We start from the raw sequence: 18,402 nt of genomic DNA, 5'->3' as shown, positions 1-18,402 counted from the left end.
GAAAGCTTGAACAGACAGGAGTCCCTTTTTGCAGTTACTGTTATGTTTTTCCGATTTATGTTTTATTCCTCCTCTTTTGAAAACATCGCACGACGTCTTCAGCTTCAGCCCCCCTGTGCAATTCCAATTCTGGTGACTTTCCGAACATGAATAGGCCTATACAGTGCCTATATTTACACAGTGATTTGCCCATTTCCTTAACGTGGTTGATATACATAAAGACACTTTGTAACTATAGGCCAAACGAACGCAATATCAGAAAAATCAACCGGCAACGCCAAGTGTTGTTTTTGGGGTCTTTTTTAACCAAAGCCAAAAGGTTATTTTGATAGCAATATAAGCCTGTGCACTGGATCATGTCGACAAACTATTCTTCCCATCGGCTCCAGTTAACCCTGTTTTTATGATTCTTTATTCTTCCTTGTTATCCATTTTCCATTACTGCGCAGCCTTTGGTGTGCATATAGACTCGGACCACAACATTCATTAACTCTGGTGTTAATTCTAGTTTGGTCAGTGTTAGTTCAACACCTATGAGTGATTTTACAGCACACTCGTTGTAAATTTTACACTCTCTCTTTGGTGCTATATATGTTCAATCTTGAGAGTGCAATTTTAACATCAGTGTGTGGTCCTCCAGAAGCCAGACTTTCTGCACATTAACCAGGCTCCGTCTCTCAAATCACTATCTCGACTTCAAGCAATCGATCTCCCGTAATTTATGCCAATACAGATCGAAATTTTAAGTCGACAACACCATGGATTATTTCGAAACATCGACACAGATGCTATCTGATGAGGGAATGTTTTCTGAAGACGTTACCATGGTAACGGGGACGGATAACTGGACGACCACCGATCAATACCTTCCTCCGCCACCGCCTGCTTACATTGCAGCCTTGAAAAGAGCAAACAAGTATACTTTGATCACAATCCTTATCTTCCTCATGCTAGCAATGGGCTGCGTGGTAAAACCAAGCGATTTTAAAGAAGTGGTAAGTTAATTTATTTACATGATCTATTAATCAATTTATCTTGTTCTTATTACGTCCATTTGACTTGTATTTAATTCATCATTTTCACGAGTTAGTAGCACGCTCCCTTTACTTCCACGATTTAGAAGTCAAGGGAGCGATTTATCAAGTAGAGGGAACAAGTCATTATGTCGATGTGACGAGTTTTAAGTAAATGGAACGGGTTATAAGTCAAGGGAACGAGCTATTATAGTAGAGGGAACGAGCCATTGAGTATAGGGAGAGAGTCATTGGGTCGATGGAACGAGTTTAAAGTCAAGGGAACAAAAGTTATAAGTCAAGGGAACGAGTTATATGTAGAGGAAAACGAGCCAAAGTAGAAGGAGAGAGTCATTAGGTCGAGGGAACGAGTTATAAGTCAAGGGAACGAGCTATATAAGTCAAGCAAACTCTTGGGAACGAGTATGGGGAGGGCATAATATCAATATAAGCCCCCGTACTTAACCTTGTAAACGTTGTATAAGAAAAAGGCCGAGTCTTCACTTAAATCAGATACACTTTATCATGTATGTAGCATTATTCTGATTTTCAATCGATATTAAACAACAAGTGTTGTGTGTCAAAATTAAATCCAGTCATTAATGCGTAGTGCCTCCTTCGATGAATGTGAGTGTGACACAAATCATAAAGATTTTGGACTTAATTTCATTCGGACTAGCAAATAACGTGATCCTCTGTATAATTGCATTTAAATTTGAATGGTATAAAAAAATCTATTGATAACTTTATCCACTACTTTTATTGATTATTTCTCCATCTTGCTTCTCTTAACCGAATATTCAAAATTTTGATCATTTTCTTAACAAGTGCATGGATACGCATATTTCATCGTTATCGTCAGAACCAATCAACAAAGATTATAAACTATGACAATAATTCTGCATAAATATATTCATTATCACGAATAAATTTAGAACAACCCGAAAAGGTAATTTTCCAGTTTTTTATTATCATTAAAAAAAACTATTTTTACAGTTACGCGTGCCGAAGAGTGTACTGATCGGGATGTTATGCCAGTTCGTCTTGATGCCACTGTCTGCTTTCTGCCTTGCTCTCGCCCTGTCCTTACCGGCGCCCATGGCGTTAGGGGTACTCGTCATGTCGTGTTGCCCTGGAGGAACCGTCTCCAACCTCTTCACCTTCTGGACAAAGGGAGATGTATGTCTAAGGTGGGTTTTATCATCGGGGCTGGCACCAGGATATTTTGATGGAGGGGTGGGGACAGGACGATCGATCTAGACGTAGTGACGTCATATTTATTCTCATTTGAATTCTAGACGGGGGCATTAATAGAGTGAGCTTCCCTAGACCTCTTTTTATATCTTCTCTTTATCTTTCTTCTATATCTCCTTCTGTCTTATCATTTTCTTATTTTGTTAAAATCATGTCACCAAGTAGCGTCTACCCTGATTATAGAGGAGAATGGTGGCGGTCGATTATCTAAGAAGAAGAAGAGGAAGAAGAAGAAGGAGGAAGGGGGGAGGGAAGAGGTGAAGCAGGACGAGAAGAAGGAGGAGGAGGAGGAGAAGGAGGAGGGGGAGGGGGAGAAAAAGAAGAAGAAAGATGAAGAAGAGGAGATGGAAGAAGAAAAAGCAGCATTAGTAGTAGAAGTAATAGTAAAAGTAGTAGTAGAAGTAGTAGTAGTAGTAGTAGTAGTAGAAGTAGTAGTAGTAGTAGTAGTAGTAGTAGTAGTAGTAGTAGTAGAAGTAGTAGTAGTAGTAGTAGTAGTAGTAGTAGTAGTAGTAGTAGTAGTAGTAGTAGTAGTAGTAGTAGTAGTAGTAGTAGTAGTAGAAGTAGTAGTAGTAGTAGTAGTAGTAGTAGTAGTAGTAGTAGTAGTAGTAGTAGTAGTAGTAGTAGTAGTAGTAGTAGTAGTAGTAGTAGTAGTAGTAGTAGTAGTAGTAGTAGTAGTAGTAGTAGTAGTAGCTAGTGGCCTAATAATATTCATCGCGTCTGTTACTGATAATTTGTTCCTAAGATTATAAGGACCACACTGTGATAGCTGTTATTAAAATATTTTTTTTTAAAGTACTTTTAACAATTACAATTAAACGATCAGATGATGATTACTGAATCTTTAATTTCAGCATCACAATGACGACCATCTCGACGATAGCTGCCATTGGGCTCATGCCTCTGAACCTGTTCATCTACAGCCGCAGATGGACCGATGACAATGCCGTCATCCCCTTCGTCAGCATCATCACCGCTTTGGTGTCCATCGTGATCCCAGTAACGATTGGGATGATCATCCGATGGAAGAGAATAGAGTGGACTTCGTTCATTTCAAAGGTTACTTGAAAGAAGGGGCAGCGCTACAGGGGGGGGGCATCCCCTTTTATTAAAGTAGCGAGAAACGGAAAAAAACACAGTGAGAAAAAAAGAAGAAAGCGAGAAGAGACAGGAAAGGTTGTCTTGCCTCCCGTCTATCATAAACCTTGGCGCTGCCCCTTGTTAAAACCAAAGCGGTCAAATTGAACTGCGAAACGGTGAATTATAACATCTTTGGTTGAGGAGGTGTGGAATGTACGCACCAGTGGCGTAACTACGGGGGGGCATGGGGGGGCACGTGCCCCCCCCCCCAATCGGCTGGCCAAAAAAAAAAAAAAAAACGGGAAAAGGAGAAAAAGAGGGAAAAGGGAAGAAAAACGTAGTGGGGGAAAGAAGAAATTGTTGTTTATCATAGTGTTATATTATGTTATATAACATAAGAAGCAATTTTCACAACTTTATGAAACATTATTTGCTTAATTGTGTCTTCATTGTTCCTGGTGCTCGCATAGACTTTTTAACGAGACATATAAAACTGCTGTTCTAAAGCCTCCCGTTTTCAAATCAATATACAACAAAATAATATATTTCCTCGCAATTAGAGTTATTATTGTTTTAAGTAGTGATATATTCTTCTTTTTCATGACTACTGAAAGTTATTGCCCTATTTTAAGGTCTTAATATAAAACATTTCCTGTCCGTGCTAACGTTCGCATTAGTGGATTGGTGAGATTTCTGCTCTTCATGAACTCCTAAAATCAGTCCTTAAAATGTCAATTTTTCTGATCTGAATATCAAAAAATTTTAGCTCGCGCTTCGCACTCGCATCATTTGGTTAGTGAAATACGTGGGGTCTTAGTGAACTCCTACAAACAAGCCTTGGAATGCCCCTCTTCATGTCTAAATTTCCTAGATTTTCAGCTCGCGCTTCGCGCTCGCAGTATTTCATTAGTGAGATGCGTATGATAATCATGATTACAATGACTTCAAAAAGTGCTCCATGTGTTTAGATGTAATTCTAACAAAATCAGCAAGCGCTTGGCACTTGCATTAGATGACTATGGTGAGATATGTATACTCTGACATAATGGATTCGTAAATATAGTCCTTAAAATATCCATGTTCTGGGGTCAATATATGCAAAAATTTAAGCTCGCGCTCGCATCATTTGGTTAGTCAAATACGTAGGGTCTTAGAGAATTCCTCCAAACAACCCTTAGAATGCCCCTCTTCAGGTCTATATTTCCTAAATGTTCAGCTCGCGCTTTTGCGCTTGCAGTATTTGATAAGTAAGATACGTATGATAATCATGATTACATGACTACAAAAGGTGCTTCATGACTGTGTTTAGATGTAATTCTAACAAAATCAGGAAAGGATGGCACTAGCATTAGATGACTATGGTAAGATATTAATACTCTTAATGGTTTCTAAAATATAATCCTTAAAATTTCCTTGTTTAGGGTCAGTATATACAAAAATTTTAGCTCGCGCTTCGCGCTCGCATTGTTTGTTTAACGAGACAGTTAAGTATCATGATTACAAAACAATTTGCTTATAATGTCAATTTTTAGCCCTTAATATCAACAATTTTCAGCTCGCGCTTCGCGCTCGCATTATTTAATCAGTGAGATACATATTCGTTTGATGGCACTGCATGTCCTTAAAATATCTCTATTAGGTCAGTATACCTGACAACTGAGCGCGCTTCGCGCGCTCCCTAAGTGACCCGAAATTTTTGCTGGTGCCCCCCCAATGCCGTGACCCACGGTACGCCACTGGTACGCACCGAAATGTTCTAGCCATTGTAAATGTTTATGATCAATCGATAAAAAATACCAGCGGCCAATCAATACCCTCGTAGCATGTGTATGTTTTTCCAAACACTGACCAAGAACCAATAAGAGTGGTACTTTCATAATGCAATTGAGAGCATGGTGTTTTACGTTTGATCAGCAGGTATTTCGCGAAGGGAAATTATCCAACAAAGTTATCAGACAGTCAACATACTAGCAACTTATCTTCCCAGCCAATCAAAATCGAGGAAAGTTGTTGGATCTGAAAACCGGGGAGCGTTTCATGGAAGGACTTGACGTTTTATCAACGGGTTACCTGAGAGGGCTTTCACAATTGCTCGTGCGATCGTTTGCGATCATTTGGTCACAATATTTATGTTGCACAGAATCACAACGGTTGTAAGCAGTCGCACCACCAATGCTTTTAGCCCCTTTCACGATTGGTGGTATGCGACTGCTTACAATTGTAGCGATTCCGTGCATCATATACTGTGACAAAGTGATCGCAAACGATCGCACGAGCAATTGTGAAAGCACTCTCAGCAAATCGAAATCGGAGATTGTTGACTCTGAAAACTTGTCGGACGACACACATGTTGATTAAATGAAGAGATTATGTTCTGTTGGCATAATGGTAACGGACACTCAAGATACCAAGAAAACCGAGTCTTCTATAGTGTCATTTTCTCTTTACCCTATTCATCCGCTTCAAAACTTCACATCCCATCAGGGAAGCATTTCATGAATAGTGATGTTCGCAAACTGTTGTACGCTACCAAAGTCGTTAGCCTAAATCTAATTGACCCAGAGCAAATTTCCAGTGAATGTCACTGATTATTGTATCTATGAAATAATTCCCTGGTTTGCGATCATTTTGCAGTCTTGGGTCTGCATTCATTTTCACAAGAAAATGCTCCTCACCCCCCCCCCCCCACCAGGGGCGTCGATCCATTTTTCAGATTGGGGGGGGGCAAAGATCATGAATCAACTTTCCAAAGGCAAAACAAACAAACAAACCAACACACACACAAACACACACGCACATATATATATATGACTGAGATAGAGACACATATCTCACCAATAAATTAATGCGAGCGCGAAGCGCGAGCTGAAACTTTTTGAATTACTGACCTGATATCAGGAAAAGGTGCCTGTTTAGGACTGTTTGTATAGTAACTCATGAGGAGAATACATATCTCACTACACAGATAATGCGAGTGCCGAGACTGAGCTGAGACCTGAAAGGTTGATATTCTAAGCATTTTTTGTACCAATGATTTAGATGGGTATCTAAAAAAAAAAAAAAATAGATGCGAGCGCGAAGCGCGAGCTGAAAATTTTGATATTTCGATCTGAAAAATATTGAGTTTTTAATAAAGAACAAGATAAATAAAATAAGATCCAACAAAAGATTCTTGCAAATCGAAGCGGGAGTTCTTTTGGAGTTTAAAACGGAAAACGGGTCATTCTGTTCACTTATTTAATCATGAAAAGTAAGGGGTTTTGCTACAGAAATGATGCGAGCACGAAGCGCGAGCTAAAAATTTCTATATTCCCTTCTGAACAGCGGGGTTGTGTATCTCAGTCTCGCTTGCTGATTTCTGTGTAACATTACAATTTTATTTTTTTTATTTGCTTATCCGGAATTATTGGGGGGGGGGGCAAAACGATATGTGTGCCCCCAATATTTACATTGGTGGGGCGATTCCCCCCCAGGATCGACGCCTCTGCCCCCACCCTCTCCAAATCGCTCCCAATTTAATGGCCTATTGTCTTATATACTCCATATATATTTTTCCATCACCACTTTTAGGTTGGGAGCATCCTAGGCCTTCTGGGAATAGCCATAACCATCACCCTCACGGCAATCATCAACCCCGGGATGTACTCCGTCTCCTGGCAAGTTTGGATCTGCGTCCTCACCCTCCCTGCCTTGGGCGCCACCCTCGGTTATCTCCTCTCCTGGGCCCTACGCCGCCCGCCCGCACACTGTCGTACCATCGCTTACGAGACGGGTCTCCAGAACGTCTCCCTGGCCCTGACCCTGATCGTCCTGACGTTCGAAGGATCACCCATCATGTTTCAAGTCTTCACCTACCCGTCCCTCTACGGCCCCGTCATGATGGTAGAAGGACTCCTCGGGGTCGTGGTCTACAAGATCGTGGTGAGACGTACCGGCGGCCACGAAGGCGGACCCGTCGCCGACAACGGTTGGATGAAGAAGGACATCAACTCCGAAGACGCATGCTCTGCCCTCGATTCCAAAATCTAATGCTATTGTCACAACCAACGAAACCGACTCCAAACCAATCCGATGATATTGACCTGATGACATAATGCTTATCATAGAAAGTAATATTATCCCAGATAGCAAAGTATCTGGGGCCCATATGGGAATCATGTGGGCCTACTGGGGCCATGCGTACCATGTAAAACCAATATGTGGCCCATATGGTTTGTCCCACCTAGAACCCAGATAATAAAAACCATATGGGCCCCATATGGTATCTATATGGGCGATGTGGTCTTATTTCAGGGTCGACCGAGCCCAGATAGAAACATATAAAACCCATATGGGGCCCATATGGGTTTTCCCACCTAGAAACCAGATAATAAAACCATATGGGCCCCATGTGGTATCTATATGGGCGAAGTGGCATAATTATGGATCTACTGAGCCCAGGTAGAAACATATAAAATCCATATGGGGCCTATATGGGTATTCCCAGCTAGAACCCAGATAATAAAACCATATGGGCCCCATGTGGTATCTATATGGGCGAAGTGGCATAATTATGGATCGACTGAGCCCATCGTCCATAACTTGCTTATTTCATAAACCGATTTTGATGAAACTTTTTTTAAATTGCTCCTCTCATTTTACTCTTTCCAAAATGATTGCTTCTCTTCTTGGCTTTTGGTTTCCTTTATGTAGGTGACAAGACATACGCTCCTGCAACATGAATTTTGCTCAGATCAGTGGCGTAACTACAGGGGGAGGGAGGGGACGTCCTTAAAATGCCTCTATTAGGTCAGTTTTCTTGGCAATGATTGAGCGCGCTTCGCGAGCCCACTCAAATTTTTTGCTGGTGCTCCGCATGCAATAGTTAGCATTGTAATCGAGTTTTTGGTTCAGTATAATGTAAAGATATAGGGATTATGGATTATTCAGTTTTGGATCGAGGTTAGTTTTATGTTTGACCTGACGTGCAGATTTTCCATTGGAGCAGTCTTCGCCGGAGGAAATGTCATGGAACCCTTTAGTCTAACGATTCCGCTTTAAGAATTAAATATTCATTTTAGATTACTTTACGGCTGGAATGGGATGTTTGACAACATTTATGTACTCATAAATTACAGTACGATTTCTTTTTATGTTCAAATTCCTGGGGGAGGCAACTGTGTGTGCCATTTCCTTACACCTTAAGAATTTGTAGGATTCGAACCATCACATATTTTCATCGATAGAAAAATCCACAGGAAACAGTTTACTCTTTCTGAACCCACCTTTTCAATTCGTACCAATTCGTAAAGTCAGCTAATGTGAAATACAGAGCGCCCTCAATCATTTTGTCGTTTATTTTATGTTTCCTCCGTCAGTAGAGACTCTCTCTCACAAAGAATAATCAATAAATACTCAAACATTTGTAAAGGACATCACAACACGGAATGTCCATGTTTTTATTAACGCATAACTACAATTTCTATAAAATGATGCAAAGTTGAAACATACAAGCTGTTGATAGGACACCATGCTTGCAATTCTGAATAATTGTTATATACTATATCAAATTAACCCTTTCGGTTAAAAAAATGAACGTGTCAAGTACTTTTGAACATCCGCTGGGATCGTCCGAATTCAAAGAGAAAGTTTGTTATACGAAATGAAAGAATCGCCTGCGGCATATGTCTAATCCATTAAACGCTACAAAATGGGGGATGGGTCGACGCGACTACATTTCACTTTCCCGGGAATAGTTAAAAGGGTAAAAATGGTTTAAAATAGTCAAAATCAGACAATGAAAAAAGAAAGACGTTTATAACATTTTAAAGTTTTGCATTAGATTTTTTTTTTTGGGGGGGGGGGTAGCTCTGCATGTATTAATGAATGTGGAATGAGTACGCAGATGATGTCATATTCCTATCATATTGTACTATAATAAAATTGAATATAATTCAAATTTTCTCCACCATGGATGAAAAATTGGATTGACAACTGATTTAATGCATAAATCTTCATTGCTGCAACTGGTTTTGTTACAAGAGAGACATATCATATACACATGTATGAACAAAATGAATAGATATAGTAAGAGCTTGTGAAAATTAAGGGAAATGGGGACATGACATCATCAGCCCACCTAACACGCCTAATGAATATTCGTAACGGCGTGCAACTGTTTTCATTAAAAAAAATTCCTACACTTTCCATAAATAATAAAACTCGATAACTTTGTTTTTTTTTCAGATGTTGATTAAAAGTTTTAGCGTTTTGTTCGGTGAAATTGACTCTGTTTATTCAAATATACATATTTTCAGACCGGAGTATACCCCTTTAATGCATCTGTCGAGTTTTGAAACTTACAAAGACGAGTTTTGAAGTCTCCCCTTAGCTCTATCTCGGGACTGTTTCATAAAGCATCTTGTCAGTGGTTTTCTTTGACTGATTTGCTCTTAGCCAATCAGATACAAGGGTTTCAGTAGCTTATAACGGTTGTCAATGGAAATCACTGACTATTTTGTTTCATAAAAATGCTCCCCTGGAAAGACCCTAAATTGAATACCGTTATCCTCTCTTATTACCGGTGATCTATAAATAGCAGAGGCCGGGAAGAAGAAGGGAAATGTACTCCTAGAGCAGCTGCGCGGCGTACCCCCGTTTCCCCCTCTCATTCTTAGATAGCCAGCCGCTGAGTCTAAACGGAGCTTATGTGATAGGGGTTAATCAATCAATGATTGATATTCTGAACTATCTCCGAAAAACAGTCTGGAAACGAATATTTGCATGATTTGAAGAATACAAGAGGTTTTATAAAAAAAAACGATGATGAAAAAATAGGGAGAGGAAAAGGGTGTTAGAATACTCTGATATCGCTCGTGCGTACACTCTTACAACAAATCAGTCAAATTAACTAGTCAAATTGACTAGATCAGTAGTCAGCTGGGTGCAACCGATAGGTCTAATCACATTTCTGACGTATATTCTAGTCAGATATTACTCTGTTCTAGTAAAATACGACTAGATCATAGTAAAATATAACGAGAATAACACGGTTTCACCCAGCTGACCTGATAGTCATTTTGACTGATTTGTTTTGAGAGTGTATGTCTCGCCTTTTCGCTAACACATATACGTCGGCCTATATATGATTTCGAGGAAATAACAATAAATGAAAAAAAAACCCTGATCTTTGGCAACTCTCGTAGAAATAAACGGCATGTATATTGTCAAGTAAATTGAGAGAATAGTAATTCAGTAGCTCAAATCGAATTTCCAAGAACTGTAATATACATTTTTTTGGAGGGGTTGGGGGTGTCAGACTTGAATTTCTGACAAACTATTTAAGTAAATTCAATGATGCTAAAATTTTGACAAAAAAATGATAGAAGCGAAACAAACTCATTAAAGGACATATCACTGTTTTGTGAAAAATAAGCGAAACTTTAAAATGTCATAACTTTCTTATTTTACATCCGATTTCGATGAAATTTTCAGCACTATGCTAGTTTGAATTTTTTCTTCTTATTCAACTCAGCATTTTCCTGGGGTGGACTTGACCTTTAAATTGAGAATCAAAACAATTGGAACACCCCCGTCCTTGTTCTGAAACTAGATCCTGAAATCCGACATATTCGACACAAATTCCAAACTGAGCAATGTCACCGATAGTTTTTTACCAAATCAGCTGACGCGAACGGAAAACCAATCATAACTTTTCCCCGAGCCGGGGAGCTCAATGCCCCCCTTTAGATTAGATGTCATATCCTTCCAGCCGTACATACGGGGCAAAAAAGTATGAGGTCACCCCAGTGAAAAAAAAGCGACAGAGTATAATCTGCAAGTTGTTGGAGAGACTAATAAATCCACTTAATTTTGCCAACTTTGCGTTAAGCTGTGCGACTTGAATCCAATAACCACCCACGTTATACTATAATGCTATAGTGGGAGAGAAACTCATATTATTGGATTTATATTCTTCATATGATATATTTCATCAAAGGTTGCACTGGATCCCGCCCGTGTTGGGATATCGCTGTGGGATATATTACGTTACTTTGGAAACATGAATGCGATTAGGTCCTGTATAGTGTTACTGCTGATATTATGTTGTCTTCCCAGCGTAAAGCTTTCACGTGAGTATTCTAAAATTCCTTTCTCTTATTGATATGGAAAAAATGAATCGTAAAATTTCTTTGTAATAAGTGTGAAATAACATGTAAATAATGATACAGCGTTGTTCCATTTTAAACGATTAACGAGTTTGGTATATAACGCTGTACAAGTGGAACGCCTCTGGCAGACAGTCTCACATGCATTACGCGATTTGATATATAGCAGCAATGCTGACTTTAATTAAGGCTAAAAAGAAAACATTCATATGATAATAAAATACTATGTCCACTGACCTGACCTTTGACCATGATCATGCGATCTTAGATGTGTGCAAAACAATCATTTATACTTGAACACCCTTATAAGTATAATGAACTAGATCCACAAGCTTTCTAAGTTATGATGCCAATTCAACAAATACCCCCAACATGACCAAAGCTTATTGACCCTAAATGACTTTTGACCTTTGTTCATGTGACCTGAAACTTGCTTAGGATGTTCAGTGATACTTGATTACCCTTGTGTCATAGTTTCATGAACTAGGTCCATATACTTTTAAGTTATGATGTCATTTCAAAAACTTAACCTTAGGTTAAGATTTGATGTTGACGCCGTCACCGCCGTCGGAAAAGCGGTCCATATAATAGTCTCGCTCTGCTATGCAGGCGAGACAAAAGTTCTAAAAGACAAAAATTTCTAATATTAATTTCTCAATGCTGCCTATATATCAAAATTTATGAAAGGTAAAGTTTGGCAGACAGGAAAATGAACAAATCTACTAATTAAAACTTTGAATGCACAGATATTGCACTATTGAAAAACTAACTAGGCCCTATTGTTATTACAAATCATCTTACGTTTTTTTTTGAGGGGGCATTACTGCTAATTTGTTAATTTTCGTCAAATTAACATTCTTCCAGATTTTTTCTTTAAGAAGTAAGTTCCCCATATTAATCTTTGAATCAATCATACCGCATAAAAAGCCTTATGTAATAACATTACAAACTCTAGAAATGTAATTTGTCGATAAAGTTGTTTAAATCTTTATGTTAACAGTATATTGTAGAAATTAATGTTCGATGTATTGTGACGAGAGCTTGGATATTTATCGCCATTCTAGTGCACAAATGAATTAAAAAGCAACAAAAACATGACATTGTTTAAGATGTATTATGGTTTGTTTTTCTTAGCTGAGTTGAGCATTTGGAGTGAATGCGGTAAAGTGTGTGTATGTGTGTGGGTGTGTGTGGAGGTGCCGTGGCCGGGTGGTTTAAGGCGCCTGGGTATACATGAAAAAGTCCGGGGTACGATCCCCAACCGCGGCAGCTATGCCCGTTAGCAAGGCATTTAATCTACAATGTTCTTTTATCCTGCTTTCAAATAAATGGAAATGCTAAATGCATTAATGGTAACTAGGTGTGAACTTGTTTAAAAAAATATATATATTCAATGGGTTGATCCAGTCCCGGGGATCCAGTGCTCTTAATGTCGTTGTCAATCTATTGGGTTCATCATCATAACTTCACCCTTCTAAATATATGGACACAACACAGACTTCTGATGAGTCACAACTCGGCTTTATTATTGTGTGCCTGTATTCATGTTCCGTGACACATGAAGGGGATATTGGGCTAGTCACAGTCGTAACTTCCCGTGGGTTCTAGAAGGAGGAAATTGTTTATAAGATTTTTATTTACGTTTTACCCCTTTAAGTCTGAGTAAGCAGTACTATGCCAATGTACTCTCTGAAGAAAATTTCTTTTAAAGCGAAGGGTGGATATCTTTCGAGATTATCTCATGGATGATACTAGTGCAAATGTATAGGGGCCTACGGAAGAGAGCATAATCCTTTGAACATCGGGTGTGAGATGTTATATATTTTTTAGTATATCTCTCGTGTTCTTCCAACCGAAATAAATTCTATTTTGATGCATGCTCATAATCTTGAGTGCTCTTATCTTAGACTAATATCTAACGTACATGTAAGTTGAGGACTGTTTTTCGGTGGAAATAGACTATACTGTATACAGTGCGTATCAAAAAAAAGTTTACACTTTGAAAAAACTCTGGGAATTAAAAATATACAACATGTGGGTAATTTTTTCACATATAATCTTGGGTTTGGGTCTCATCTATCCAATGAAAGTAAAAGTTTTGACAGAATGTTACACTTGAGTGAGCACTGTCCATTTTTGTAAAGCTCGCAGAAATCTGTTTGCGCAGAAATGCTCGTTTTCACGCAGTGTCAATGGGAAAGGGCGAAATCAAACTTACCCTGCGATACATTTTTCCTACATTTCCCTTGCACTTTTAGTCAATTAAGATAAAACAAATGCATGCAGGCATTTTTAATCAAATTTTCCACCCAAATTTGAATTTCAACACTTAATAAGCACAACTTTTACCCTTTTTGTGCCAGCTGGATCTGAGGACATAACTGAATCTGAACAAAAGTTTACATTAGACATCTCCAGCAACTTTTCACTAAGTTTTTATTATTTTAAGTGGGTTGACATTTAATTTTTCATTTAATAACTTGCTTCTCCACACTTTTCCCCAAGCTTGACAATGATTAACAAAATGAAAATCAAGCCTAATTCATTTTATGTAAATCACAGCTTAGTGTAATTCAAATATCGTCTTGATGGTCTTGGTGTGTGGGGGAGTGGGGCGGGACGCAATGCACTCTTCGAAGTGTATTGGGCAAGGAAACAAGTTAAAAGAGGTCAAAGCTATCTTCAAATAAATTTTACTTGCTAAATTCTACATGTTCTTCATGATATCTTTTTTAAACTTTTATTCGCATAGCTATTTCAAAGTTCTGCGCAAATCATTTTTCACTAACTTTTCAAAAGTAAGTGGTGCTCACTCAAGCGGAAATATTTTTCGATAGTTATATCGTCATTTGCTTAAATGGATCTGTGCCAATGTTAAAATGTGGAAAATCTTCAGATAATTTTATAGGATTTTTTCAAAGTGTAATCTTTTTTTGATACTCACTGTAGTGGAATCCGTGCATAGCAATCATACCAAATAAGAACAATATACAGACACTATACCGACAATACCGAATAGTAGGCCCTACCACAAACGACACGAAAAAAAGAATAGTTAAAGATATTGATCAATCTAAATTTACTTTGCTTCCGAAACACACACGCACACACCATCACACGGAAAATCCCAAATTAAACCCAGTAAACTCAAGCGTAGACAGAGAGATTCGGATTCACCCTATCGATCCAGCGCACGAATTACGTCCACATTCACTTAATTTAACCCTACCATGTTTATCGCAACTCCACCCCGAAAATGTTCAAAACAGAAGACTTTACAGAACAAATTACAGAATCATTCTGCGAATGCAATTTAACTGAACAGGTCTATTAAAAAAGGAAAATCACATTTTTTACAGGAAATTTGTAAGGTTTGATATCACATATACATTCTTAAAATGTTGGGCAACATACTGTCAACACACTAACAGTTGGTTAAAAAAATATCCAACTCTGCATGGGGAGCTTTCAACCAATACTGGGTAGTTTTCACCCAAAGCACATATTATTGGTTTAAAACTACCCAGAATTTAATAAGGTTCTAACTAATTGTTGTGTGGACAGTATGTTGCCCGACATTTTTAAGAGAGTAATAATTTTCTTTACTTTCCAACACTGTCGGTCTTCTCAAGACATACGGGAATATTTCTACTTTTATGGGGATATTTAATTTCAAACAGTGCACACACACACCCTATTCCTATCACACACCCGTACTGCACCCTCACCCACTCACATTCTTCTCACAAACCTACTCCATGCACAACGACACCCATCGCTTTTTCGCATTGTTTTTTTTCTATCGCTTTTCCAATTATTTTCTTCTTTTTTTCTTCTCAATTATGTTTGCTAACAATAAATTATAACATTAGCTTTGACTATAAAAATACCATAACTGACTTGGTAAAATGAAATATATATGTAATGTATTTATTAAAAAAAAAGATTAAATGTCTTCGTGAAATTTTACAACAATCTTTATTATGTGTGTTGTTTAATTACTTAATTTATCAACACAGGACATTTTCGGAGGGCCAAACACGGCAAATGTCCTCAATATGCCTAATTTTCTTCGTTGTTATTACTATTCTTTTTTAGATTTCGCCTTAAATATTTCGTGAATTCCTCGTGTGTTCTATATCACTGTAAACCCTGTACATCTGTGCAATTTAAATTACCTGTTCTGGTAAAGTTATTAGGGAGTTTGTTATTTTCAGGACAGCCACGCCGTAGACAATATAACTGATACACGTGACATTAACGTTTATTAAAGAAGGTCAAAGATCATCGGTCATGACCTAGATCATCGTTGGCCTCTTGAAGGAGTGATTGTACTCTTACATCTGGTTAACAGCGGCGCATCGATGGGGGTGGGGCTTGGGGCACTTGCCTCCCTAAAAAAATCACGACCGAGATATAAAAAAAGAAGAGAAAAAGGAGAGGAGGGTAAAATATGATCATTTTCTGAATATAATTTCAAAATCTATCACAAAATTGGATATTTACTTGTTCGCTTCGCTTTCTCGCAAATTTTGATTAGATTTTATCCGATGCGCCATATCTAGGCCCCTCACTTTTTTTTTTTGGGGGGGGGGGGTCACTACGCCATGCACTGCTGGCTAATACTGTAAGTTTTAAAGGAAAATGAAACACTTGATACCACTTGAATCGTATGAATAAAAAAAAACATCAAAGAAACAGATCGATGAAAGAAAAACGCATTTCTATTTAAGAAAAAACCCAACAGCACTGGTAAACATAACACAACGGCGCATTTAAATTAGGGAAAGAAAGAGACTATAGCGTAATCTTCTCTTCCAAAATCAGGTGAATTTACAATATGGCAATTGAATGATTACGTAGTGCAATGATAAATAGTTATCAAATTCATGAACTCGAATGATCATTCACTCAAGATAGTAGGGGGAAATTTCGTTTTACTTGTGAGCATGTATAACACTTTGGAAAGAAAGGAGGAACATATTTCTATGCAGTCAATAAATAATTTTAATGATAAATTCTGAGCTTCTGATATCCAAGCAACAGATGATTTATTACTCGTGGAAAAGTTTTACGTGTTAAAAAAGTAACGATATATGTCGTGAAATTGAATATTTACACTGTAAATTTCTGGCTATATATCTTTTTTAGGGGTCGTACTTATTTGACAATGTTAACATTATGTGATGCACTATGATGCCCTCTCGGATCTTGACATGTATGTAGTGAGTCATTGTCTTGGCAACCGAAGATAGAAAGAGAAATTGTAGATGTACTTGAGATTTTTGCTGGGCAGTTACTTAAAGGGGGAAAATTCACCGAAACAAAAATATCGATTTGAATAAAAAGAGAAATATCACACAAGACAGCATACCGTTAAAAAGATCATAATTAAAGAAGAATAATCTATTTTGAAATTTCGCTTAAAAAAAACTCCGAATAGTTAATCTGCACATCACAGTGATATGCAAATGAGAGAGTCGGTGACGGCACTCGATCACTATTTCTCTGTATTTTATTGTATGAATAATACAATACAGCTCGATTTCTGCAAATTAAAGAAAACTATATATATATCGAATTACGATAGATTTCTGAGTTTGTTATCCTTGGATTCTACCCTGCCAGAAAGTATTGTGTGGATCCGAGGGGCGGATCCAAGATTTTCCAAAGGGGAGGGGGCACATTTTCCCGATGAAAATTTGACATTAAAAAAAAATTGGTCCTCTCTTTCAAAAGGGGAGGGGGGGTGACGGGTCGGCACACTTGGGTAAAAATTGCACATTTACATTAAAAATTATGATTATGACTCCCTACGTCGTGGAACACGATGTGCTCATAAATGAGAGCGTTTTAACAGTGAATCAGACTTATTTTCACATAGTCTAATGTGTATTCACACTGTAAAGATGGCTGAAGCATGATAAACGACAAGTTCACCCCAACAAAGAGTTGGTTTGAATAAAAAGACAAAAATCAAACAAGCATAACACTGGACATTTCATCAAAATCGGATGTAAAATAAGAAAGTTATGACATGTTAAAGTTTCGCTTAATTTCACCATAATATATTCAAATCCTGATCGATATGAAAATGGGGAGACTGACATCATCAACTCACTATTTCTTTTGTATTTCATTGCATGGGATATGAAATATTCAATTTTTCCTCAAAGGCTCATTGTCATGTGAAACAAAGTTGTATTCCTTCGTTAACATGTGTAATAATCATTGTTTTAAAATTTGTGGTTTAAAGAAGAGAGTCCTTATTGTCAAATCTGTAAAAATTGAAATATTATACAATTCAAACAATAAAAAACCAAAATAAATAGTGAGTGGGGGACATCATTGACTCGCTCATGAATATGCATTTCACCGAGTTTTGCATATAACTGTTTTGTGAAAAATAAGTGGAAATTTGAAATGACATAACACCCGATTGTGATGAAATTTCCAAAGTTATTCAACTTTTTGTTCGGGTGGACTTGTCCTATAACAGTGAGGATTATATCTCCACATAGTCCACTATATATGTGAACATGCTGTGTGTGGCACTTTATTCTTCTAGCGGGGTAATTACGACACGAGAAATTTGTAGAAATGTCGATGGGCTTACAAATTGGATTACAGTCAGAGAGCACAACTGTCTGTCGTTGTCGAGTTAGCCAAGAAATAGCCTTTATATCAGGGAATTCAGGAAAGGGAATGGGATAAAGCGCCTTTATTCCACGGTTAGGGGCCAAAAGTGAAGAAAAAAGAAATTATAGAAACTGATTAAATTTCGACCCTACTATCACGATCAACAATGGCATAAAGCGACCATTAATGTTACCTTTAAAAAATGTAATTTTCCCCAGCGGGGGGGGGGGGGGGGATAAGAACGTGCCCCAACCCGAAATATCAAATATGTA

The 18,402-nt window shown here is 37.9% G+C and overlaps 2 protein-coding genes across 2 annotated transcripts in view; both read left to right on the top strand.

Moving 5' to 3' along the window:
• The first annotated feature begins 652 nt into the window (after positions 1–652).
• On the top strand, positions 653–7,550 carry LOC121414832 (ileal sodium/bile acid cotransporter-like). Its single transcript, XM_041607888.1, has 4 exons — positions 653–995; positions 2,010–2,203; positions 3,119–3,323; positions 6,915–7,550. Exons 1-4 carry the CDS (start codon positions 759–761, stop codon positions 7,371–7,373), a joined length of 1,095 nt encoding a protein of 364 aa, XP_041463822.1. The 5' UTR covers positions 653–758; the 3' UTR covers positions 7,374–7,550.
• Positions 7,551–10,825: 3,275 nt separating this feature from the next.
• Positions 10,826–18,402, top strand: part of LOC121415778 (MAM and LDL-receptor class A domain-containing protein 1-like) — a 31,563-nt gene continuing 23,986 nt past the window's right edge. The window contains exon 1 of the mRNA XM_041609106.1: positions 10,826–11,455. Coding sequence (XP_041465040.1) covers positions 11,386–11,455 — 70 coding nt within the window. The 5' untranslated portion in view covers positions 10,826–11,385. The remainder of the gene's footprint in view (positions 11,456–18,402) is intronic.

This window comes from Lytechinus variegatus, chromosome 5, assembly GCF_018143015.1.
Source record: "Lytechinus variegatus isolate NC3 chromosome 5, Lvar_3.0, whole genome shotgun sequence".
Taxonomy (NCBI): domain Eukaryota; kingdom Metazoa; phylum Echinodermata; class Echinoidea; order Temnopleuroida; family Toxopneustidae; genus Lytechinus; species Lytechinus variegatus.
The sequence above is the reverse complement of the archived record's forward strand: the minus strand, read 5'-3'. Positions and strand labels throughout refer to the sequence as shown.